This window comes from Eucalyptus grandis, chromosome 6 (genome assembly GCF_016545825.1).
Source record: "Eucalyptus grandis isolate ANBG69807.140 chromosome 6, ASM1654582v1, whole genome shotgun sequence".
In the NCBI taxonomy this organism is placed as follows: domain Eukaryota; kingdom Viridiplantae; phylum Streptophyta; class Magnoliopsida; order Myrtales; family Myrtaceae; genus Eucalyptus; species Eucalyptus grandis.
Window position 1 is genome coordinate 12,079,804 of NC_052617.1, and position 10,136 is coordinate 12,089,939.

Consider the following 10,136-nt stretch of genomic DNA (forward strand, 5'->3'; position numbering starts at 1 on the left):
ATTTATTTTAAAAAGAAAAATCTAAATTTATTTAGAAAAAAAAAAAATTGTTCAAAAAAAAAAAAAAGGGCGGTGGACTTCCGCCGCCGCCCATCACCGGAGGGGCCGGCCCTCGGGGCCGGCGAGGCTCGCCCGCCCAGGCGAGGCCTCGTCGGCCCCTCGCTCGGGTCGGCGAGCCTCGCCGGATCCGGGCGAGGCTCCCAGGCTCTGGCGAGCCTCGCCGGCCCGAGCGAGGGCCGACGAGGCCGCGCCCGGGCGGGCGACGGTCGCCGTCCTCGCCTGGGGCCGAGCGACCGTCGCCCGCCCGGGCGAGGCCTCGTCGGCCCTCGCTCGGGGCCGGCGAGGCTCGCTCCCCAGATCGGGCGAGCCTCGCCGGCCCGAGCGAGGGCCGACGAGGCCTCGCCGGGCGGGCGACGGCCGCTCGGCCCCGGGCGAGGATGGCGACCGTCGCCCGCCCGGGCGCGGCCTCGTCGGCCCTCGCTCGGGGCCGGCGAGGGCCGACGAGGCCTCGCCCAGGGCGGGCGACGGTCGCCGGCCCCCGGTGAGGGCCGGCCACCCCGCCCAGGGCCGGCGACGGTCGCCGACCCCTCCGGCGATGGGCGGCGGCGGAAGTCCACCGCCCTTTTTTTTTTTGAACAATTTTTTTTTTCTAAATAAATTTAGATTTTTCTTTTTTAAATAAATTTAGATTTTCCTTTTATTTTTTAATCTAATTTTTAAAGATTTTGAATAAAAATAATTTTAAAAAGCCATTTGAAAAAAAAAAAATCATTTAAAATATGACGTCGCGCACGTCGCAATTTCCGTTAACTTTCTTAACGGTGTTAACTTTAGGACTCAATTGCACTTTCTCGGATAAGTTTTAGGACTTGATTGAACTCTTTGTAAGTTTTAGGACTCAATTGCCCTTTCTGGACAAGTTTTAGGACTTAATTGAACTCTTTGTAAGTTTTAGACTCAATTGCACTTTCTGCACAAGTTTTAGGACTTCTACTACACATATCCCTAAAAGGTATAACGAAATAAAAGCCGTTACGGCTTGCTTAAAAAAGGCCATACAAGTAATAGATAAATTGGTATTGGTACCAGGTTTCTATGTGTATGGTACGATTAGAGGGAGAGTACCGTGCTTATCCGGTAGACAACTTCTCGTGTGTTAAACAAAGGATAGTATGCACTCCTATTTCCCTGCCTTATGCTTCGCAGAATAGGATTTGTCATAGAATGTTAATGCAAAAGTGAGGAAAAATATGATTGGATTTATCATCTCTAGGTTGTGACGTACATGTTCTGGGAAAGCTTTTATGAACCATCCGTTTGTGTAATCAATGTTGAAGTGGTACTGCGAGGCCTACTATCTTCTCAAAGTGCTTGTCTCTGGGAGAAGGATTGCCAACAGGCAGTATGCCTTGGGTTATTAGTCTTCGTAAATTAATCGAATAACTAAACAGGGCATTGTCAATTAATATGCATTCAAGGCAATGCCACGTGACTCTACTTCTAGTACTCTTTGTTTTAACTCATAGTTGTGAGGTTGATTGCTGAATGCAAATGGCAATACCATTAATCTCAGAACTGACCCTGCAGTGAATTCAAATAACAGGCTTTTGTATGAACCTGGAGTTCCGGATGGGCTATACATACAATAAAATAGACAGAGGACATTCATCTAGTGTGTTCATTAGTCATCCCTGGAAAATTTTCATCATTCTGTTCATTGATGACGCTATTGTATACACATTTGAGGTATATCTAAATACTTCTTAAATAGGGAGTAACTAGTTATTCTTTATCTTGTGAATAAAATGGTTATTAGGTGTCTATCTGTTGGTTTAACATAGGATTTGAAAGGGTCTAATTCTCCAGACTACCATGCAAATCATTTGGACAAAAGTAGCCCTGTTTTCTCCTTCAATTTCAATGGAGGAGATAAGCAAGCAGGGTGAATAAGCTATGATGGAAGAGTTATTTTTAGCTTATCTTGAAAAATTCTTTAGAATACCAGATTCCATCTATAGCACGTTCTCTTTAAACAGTGAAGAGAAGAAAATTAATGTCCATGTGATCTCACATTGATTTGCATAGATGTCCTTTTGTGACACACCCTATTACAAGATTTTTTTTTTTTTTTTTTTACATAGAAATATGGTAAGTCTACTACGGATATGTGCAAGAATGAGATTCATGACTTTGTATGCCTTTGTTTTCCTATTTCATCAGCTTGACGATATAGACTGACGTGATTGTTCTTGTGACGAATTGTTCAGTTTCTTATCCTGCACGCAAGTTTAGAGTTTGGCACCACATCATAAAGAATAATGCTTGCTTCATTAAAACCATTTTTGGAGTTCTTTGATGAGATGCTTCCTCTAGTGATGGCAGAAGTTGTAATTTATCCTGCTCGAAACAGAAAGTTCAGGTCAACGATAAGATATATTGACATCCACAGATCATACAGATCTGAAAGGACCACGTGTTTAGAAGCACGATTATACCCTGACGAGTTGCCAAAAAATTAACTTGAACAAAGATGGGAAGTAGATTGGCTATTGAAGTCCACAAGTCTAGGAGAAGTTCTAGATGTGTCTGTAGTGATTGAGGTGACAAATACCACTCTTTATTTGGGGTTCGTGGGCTTAATTCAATTTTTTATCCTTCACTCCATATATTTATGTCTGTTGGGAATGACTGATCCCCGAAAACCGGATTCGACACTCAATCGAACCCCTAAATCAATGCGGAAGACGAAGCCCGGGAAAACACGTATCACCGATCGTAAAGCACACCACAGAGTCGAGCGTACCTTGTTAGCCACAGATTAGACACCAACGCTGAAGAAGAGGAAGAAATTCTGATCCAATGATGTCAATTGAAGGGAAGACAGTGCCGTTTGCTTACTGTTCGTTTTGTCTTTTGGAGAGAAAGCGAGGGAGAGAACGTACGTACGTTTTTGCCAAAAAACATTGTCTTCTCTCTCTCTCTCCTCCCTTTTATACCTTCCCCTTCCACGGGCCCTATTCCTGTGGGCCGGGCCTTTTGGGCCCAGCATGGGCGGACGGGCCAACTTAGGCCCATCACTCATTAAAACCATCAATGTCCATCTGAACAAAAATTCCTGAGGGATTCAAAGGCTTAATACAATTTTTTATCCTTTACTCCATACATTTATGTCCATCTGAATAAAAACTCCTGAACTTGAGGCTGATGCTGTGCTATGAGCAACACTATTTAAAGGACTTCATGTCATATTGCTGAATGACATATAAAAACATAATCAACTGAGAAGTGAGCTGTGGTGGACGGACAAAAATAGAAAGATATGTGTCTCAGGAGGCATAATAAACACCCGTGTTGCTTTAATATCTTGACATGTGGACAAAAGGAAAAGGTAAGAGCTAGGTCCTCTCAATTTCCTTTTCCGATTAGTCCTGGACAAGTATCTATGTGCTTCACGGTCGTGACTCATGCTCAAACTCAAAAGACAGATGGCCAGCCTCCTTAATCATGACAGGTCTGTATTAAAAGGCAAGAACTTTTAGGATGGAAGTGGTGATCTCCTTCGGCCTGCTTCCAATACCCATGAGAAGCTTTGACTAGAAGTGGACAGAAGATAAGGTTAAGCTTTACTAAGCAGCCGATGTGGATGTTTCTTCCTTATTGGAAATGTTACTGGCCTTCTTATTTAATTATGCAGAGCAACATCAAAATAACAGGTTTCCTGGTTCGTGTTTCTCGTGCTTTACAAATAATTTGCTTGAGAATGTTAAATTAACTAGTATCCATCTAAATATTCTCACAGTATGGACTGGGATTAGTAGTTTAATTTTCTTTTATGCTTCTTGCCAAACTTACATCGGCACATTACTGAATCTGTGAATAATCAATAGTTACCAGGTTTCACAGTCTTGCCCTTTGTTCTCATTACAAGTGACTTGACACTATCTCTTAGGTCTGCTTATGAGGATGGTACATTCTGCACTCTAATGCTGATGGTTGGAGAAATTGCAATACTTGTCAGAAGGTACGCATAAGATGTTACCAGTTTTGTGCCTTTGTTGTTAGCCATGTGTAGCGCCAATATCATAGATATGGAAGTATAGTAGTGCTGACAAATTGACAATGATGTTTGACTTGTTTTTCATAGAAATTTCCTTTTTACCTTTATCCCGGATTCTTTCTCAGCTGCTCCATTGTGGATGCATTATGTCAGCGTATGCCTTTGTAGTATTGGATTTGGAGGGGTTAGCTGCATGGATTGCTCGAGGAATGACTTTATTCAGGTGAAGCTTATTATCTTGACCATGGTCCAACTAGGTGGATGCATTGCGCTCTTGGTATAACCATATGTGAGTCGCATGAAACATCAAGGAACTCAGGAATTGCTATTGCTACTCTCCATCTCATGCTCATTTTCTTTCTATTGATGTTTCTGTGATGATTGCATCATCCTATTTCAAAATGTGAAACAATCCTGATGTTGTGGAAACAATTATTTGACATAGATTTGAGTGAAACAACAATGCTTGATATCACTTGATCGAATTTTGTTCTCATTGTAGAAGCAGCACAATGAGAGATACGTGCAACGGGCTATCCAAGTACAGTTGACCCAATTAATCAGGCTTACAGTTTCATAAATTGATAAGGCAGAAATTTAACGTGGGTTTCTAAAATTGACGTCGGGCTCATTTATATCTACCATAGGGATCTAGGTAGTGTTTTTCCAAAATAAGTAGTAATCAGAACTACCATTTTTGTGGCGTTTGCAACTGCTGAAGCAAATCCAGTCTGTTCCTTTCTAATTTTGAAGTACATAATTTACCTCTCAAAATGAGAGCGAAGAAATATCTTACCAAAAATAGAACAAACAAGGGTTGGCTTTACATTCTAGTTAGTTTCTTACAGAATGTGCATATTCTGACAAATTTATTGCTGTGGAAAAAAAAAGAAAAGAAAAAGGTAGTCGGATGCACCATGTAAGAACCGACAACTGGCTTGGCCATTTCAAGTTGGGAAGATTTGTAGCATTTAGATGACTTGCTGAGTTGAACCGAAAACAAGCATGCTAGTATTAACCTCTTCGTGCTTCATAAGCATTAAGAGCTCTAAGTGCTTCTACACATTTGAGAAATTGACCTGCTAGATCATAACTAGAAAAATGCTACTGCTCCAACCATATTCCTTAAATGTTGTTGTGGCTTCATTTACTCATAAAAATGTTTTCTAATTATTTTTAGTTGCAGAATATCCCTGAGGATCAGCAGAAATTGGACGAATCCCAAGCGGTTGGACTGTCTGATGGTTCTGTTGAAATGACTGATGGTGATATTTCTCTTGACCCTCAACCAAGCCTTTAAAACTAGAGAATATTTAATGCGTATTTCACAAGCTGTAGCTCTTTATGCTATGTAGTCGCAAGCAATCTCTATTTAATGTTACAATATGTTCTTTGCAAAGAGTACGCCTAAGAGTTTTATTCTGTGCATTTAAGAGAAAAGCAAGAAAGAGAGTAACGAGGAAGGAAATATTTCCTATCGATTCTTCGTAATCCTCTTATTGAACAATAATTGCATGAGAACCCAAGAAGAATTACAACAGCCAAGTTCTATTCTGGTGCTTGGACTAGATCTGTACGCATGCATATGCCATAAAAGCACAATCTGAAAGGCTATTAAGCATCCTTTCTTCACGTGTCTCTGTTAGTTAACTAATTCAGTAAATATTTTGTCACCGTCCTAGGACGAATATGGGTTGAGGAGTACTAATCATATAGCATAACATCTTTGTCGCAGAAATTCAGTATGAGGTGTATCTAAGTGCAACGCATGATCCAGCGGTGCTCCATGCTACTCTTGGTGAAATGACTTTTCAAATTGTTATTTCCAGTGCCCCATATAGTGAATCATCTCCTCTAACTGATTATGGAGTAACGATCTCTCAGAATTCCTATCATGGAGCAGAATTCAAGTCCCCTGAAAGATTTTCTGCATGATCAATGTCTGGCCAACGAAACCGAAAAGGAACCACAGAAATTTCTGAAAAGCATGCTTTAGTATGTTTTCATGGAAAAAGTGCCAAAAAAGTTCTAAACATTTTGCCATTATGCTGATTTAGTCCTAAACATTTTTACGTTATGTCAATTCAGTCATTTTCGGCCATTTTTGGCCGGATTTTGCTAACTAGACGCTGGCTGGCCGACGTGGCATTATCAGCGTTGACGTGAACAACTTTTAATAATTTTTTAATTTTTTAATTTTTGTCTTTTTCCTCTAGCTGGTTGCCGAGGTCCTCGCCCTCACCGGCCACCTCATGGGCGAGGCTGGCAAGGGCCGCCGAGGCTCGTCTATGGCTGACGAGGGCCGGCAAGGCTCGACCTCGCCAAATCCGACGAGGGTGAGCTTCGCCCGCGAGGTGGCAGCGAGGTCGGCCTCGCCCTCGCCGGCCATCGCCTCTGGCCGATTGTCGGACCTTGGAGACCAAGCGGAGGAAAAAGACAAAAATAAAAATAATAATAAAATTAAAAAATATTAAAATATTAAAATATTATTAAAATTTATCCACATCAACGCCGATGAGGGCATGTTAACCGATCGGCGTCCAGTCAGCAAAATCCGACCAAAATTGATCGAAAAGGACTAAATTGGCACAACGTAAAAAGATTTAAAATTAAATCGGCACCAAAAAAATATTTAGGACTAAATCGGCACAATGACAAAAGGTTTAAGATTTTTTTGGCACTTTTCCCTGTTTTCATTGATGCGGCGTCCCCATTACATTAAACAACATGTCAAGTACCATCTGCAGCTATTTTTAATCCGGATCTGGAGAAGTTGCAATGTGGTCTTCACAGAGGAGGAACTTATCATTTGATGTACGACATTGCTTTGCACAAACTAAAGGGTCCAGCAGCCCTTCATCGCGTTTGCTTACGCAAGTTTTGGGACCACTAGCATAATTCACCCCTTATCGATTAAGTGACTAATTCAGATATAATTTTTCGAGTTAGTTCATGTGAACCTCAGGAATCTTTACATGTGGAAAACTTTCAGATGATCTTTCATTGTCGTTTAATTTTGCCCATACTTTCACATATAATTTGTCTTTAAATAATTAGATTAAGTTACTTTGACTTTGATTTCGCTATGAATTATTCACTTTGAATGAAGCTATGGCGTTGTATACTTGGTCAGAACTCGCCACGTAGCATTTGATTGGATATTCTTCTTTGCTTGCACGGCAGTCAGTTTGTTGTAGTGAGGTGCATGAGCCCTTGAATTGGTGAAATAAGGTAACACCTCATCTAGCCCTGCGTCATGGTCAACGCATCGCTATTTTTTTTAGAAAATTCACAGAAGCACAGAGAAGCAGCAATGCAGTGACTGACACGAAAATAAATTCCTGATCTCTGTAGAACCAGGAGCGACGAGAACAGCGGGCATCCTAGTGAAGATGTAATAATGGGGAGAAGCCCTTCCCTGTTTAGTACAATTACCTTAAAAGGCTCTGAAATGTAGGAACCGAATTTGCTTTTCAATCGACCGACTTGTTAAGAACTAAATGGGATTGAAAACCGCATGGACACCCGCACGAAAGACGCAGCAATTCGAGCCATCGATGTGGTAAACGACTGGCATTTGGAAATGAAATTTCGAGCGAAAAGTTGAGAGAACTTTATAAAAGTTGTTCGTAAAAGGGAGGAGGGAATTCAAAATTCGCGGATACCCTTCCCTGCTTTACGCAAAGGCTCGAGATATAAATTATGATGGTCGCTTCATTTTGTCACGATCCACCGTCCCATGCCCGAATCGCTAGAATCGCTGACGAACAGACAAAGGAGGGAGGCGGCTCTCGATGGATAAAGATCCAACCCCAGTGGATAAACTCTCCATGAACGAACCGCTTCGACGCGAATCTCAAAAGGAAGACGATCTTTTGAGACGATCATCCGTCGGCATGAGGAGCCCAGACATTGCTCAGGCTTCCAGAACACTCTGCTCAGACTCCCATGCATTTTGGTGAAAAACACTGGGGGGGATCGACTCCCGTCCGCCACCGACTTGCTGCCGGTCGGGAGACAGCAGATTTTTTACTGTGCAAACAAGTGCGAAACCCAAACCTCGGATCCAGAAATGTCAAAAGAACCAAAAAAAAAGAAAAAAATACTTCTGCACTTGCACATCCCATTTCTGGGAATATTATTATTAGAATATAGCAAGAACGATGCAAAATAATAATTATCCCACTTGGAAAACTTACATAACAATCTAAGCAGCAGTCAAAATGAAATGATTCCACAAAAGGGTGATGATTGAAGGGGACAAGTGAAGAAGAAAAGGAAACTTCACATGACAGGGACAAGACGCTCTCCCTCCCACCACCATCAGAAACCGCCCAATCCCTCGCTTCCACTGCCGTCCTTTTTTTCCCCTGGCAATGGGGCGTCTCCAATCCCACTAATCCCCAAGTTCATTCCTCGATCCAGCCGAAGGTTGTCCTCATCATCATTGCCCATTAACACCAACCGGATGTGGACGACTGAGAAGACGAACCAACGACGGGGAAAAAATCTGTGTCGTTTTCATTTCGCTTTCTCAGACATTTCTATAACCAAAAACCCAAATAGAGAAAAAAGAAGAAGAAAAAAAAGACAGGACCTTTTCACAGACATAATATAAACTCACGCCTAACTACATATCTTCCCAGCTTCAATTCTCTATTCATTTTCTACTAATTTCTTTCCCAAGAAAGTTGTCCACGGAAATTTTCCTTTTCCCGGAAAGGAAAATGAGTCCGACTCCACCGAGAAGCGTGGGATTCAGCCGGCCCCACGGTTGATCATCTCCTGGAACTGGTTCAGGGACTCCTGCCGCTGCAGCCACATCTGCTCGTTGAACTTCCGGATGAAGGCCTCCACGCGCCGGTTCAGGTCGTCCTGCCCCAGCGACGGCTCCCTCCTCAGCTTCCCCGAGCCCGGCGACGGGCTCGCCGGCCGGTCGCTGGAGGCGGCGGCGGGGCGGGTGCCGAAGGTCTCCGACTTCTTCATCTTCGCCGGGGACGCGGGGCTACTCTCGTCGTCACGCCGGGCGTGGGAGTCCCACGTGTCGGACTTCCTCAGGTGCCTCGCCAGCGGGACCGCGCGGCCGTCGGTTATCGTCCGCCACGTGCTCTCCAGCGTGTCGTTCCGCTTCGGCCTCGAGACCCGCAACTGCCTCCCGACTGCATCGAAACGCGAGAAAGTCGTCGTCAGCCACCGTCGTCAATGGAGTTTCGCAATTAGCCGTAGAACAGAACAGAACAGACGAGAGAGAGAGAGAAAAGTACCTTCGGGACTTGATTTGGCCGACTTCCGATGACCGAACCTCGTCGAAACGGGCGGCTTCTCTCCCCGATCCTCGTTCGGATTGAAGAACGAGAAATCCAAAGAGTCGTTCCTCAGCAGCGGACTCGCCGGCTCCGGAACCGCCAGCTCGTAACCGCCGTCCGCGGCCACCGCCGCCTCATCAACCGTTTTCTCCACTTCCGCCACCAAACCCCCACCGCCGTCTCCGCCGTACGCGTCGTCATCCACGGCCTTCACCGACCTCGGATCGTAGACGCCGCCGTAGACGCCGTACTCCGCGCTCACCACGGGCACCTTCAGATCCCCCGCCGGATCCCGAACCACCACCGCCTCGGCCGGGGGAGCCGCGTACGCAGCCGCCGCGACGTACTCGGCGCCGGCGACCTCCGGCGCCGAGTGGTGTTCGTCGTCCGCCTTGTGGTGGAGCTTGGAGGAGGCGACGATGGAGATGATGATGCAGTTGATGAGGATGTAGAGGTAGGGGGGGCGGAGGCAGGCGAGGAGGAGGGCGTAGAGGGAAGGGAGGTCGGAGGTGAGGAAGGCGGAGATGGCCGGGAGGGAGAGCTTGAGGAGGAGGGCGGCGGAGAGGGCGAGGGTGGAGGCGAGGAGGACCTTGAGGGACAGCACCCACGAGGCGCTCGAGCCCTTGGAGGAGAAGAAGATGGCCATCTCCTGCACCCGATTTCGAAGAGCCAAAGGATGGAATGGAAAGGAGGAGCCTTTGTACACGCAGAGAGAGAAGGATAGAGAGAGAGAGAGAGAGAGAGGAGGATTTAAAGAGGAGAGAGAAGAGGGA

At 44.8% G+C, this 10,136-nt stretch overlaps 1 protein-coding gene across 2 annotated transcripts; it reads right to left on the reverse strand.

Annotated features, from left to right (window-relative positions):
* Positions 1-8,199: 8,199 nt before the first annotated feature.
* Positions 8,200-10,136, reverse strand: LOC104448402. Of its 2 annotated transcripts, XM_039314812.1 has the most exons (3): positions 9,742-10,136; positions 9,322-9,708; positions 8,200-9,216 (listed from the first exon to the last, which is right to left on the reverse strand). In XM_039314812.1, exons 1-3 carry the CDS (start codon positions 10,007-10,009, stop codon positions 8,816-8,818), a joined length of 1,056 nt encoding a protein of 351 aa, XP_039170746.1. In that variant the 5' UTR covers positions 10,010-10,136; the 3' UTR covers positions 8,200-8,815. The 2 variants fall into 2 exon arrangements, with proteins under 2 accessions (XP_039170746.1, XP_010060506.2); XM_010062204.3 differs by having other exon boundaries at positions 9,322-10,136.

What these genes read in the sequence shown, in the direction of transcription:
- LOC104448402 (XM_010062204.3), bottom strand. Translation starts at nt 10,009, where the DNA reads ATGGCCATCTTCTTCTCCTCCAAGGGCTCGAGCGCCTCGTGGGTGCTG. An exon ending in GGCCAAATCAAGTCCCGAAG is followed by an intron (nt 9,217 to 9,321) that starts GTACTTTTCTCT and finishes GTTTCGATGCAG; the next exon opens with TCGGGAGGCAGTTGCGGGTC.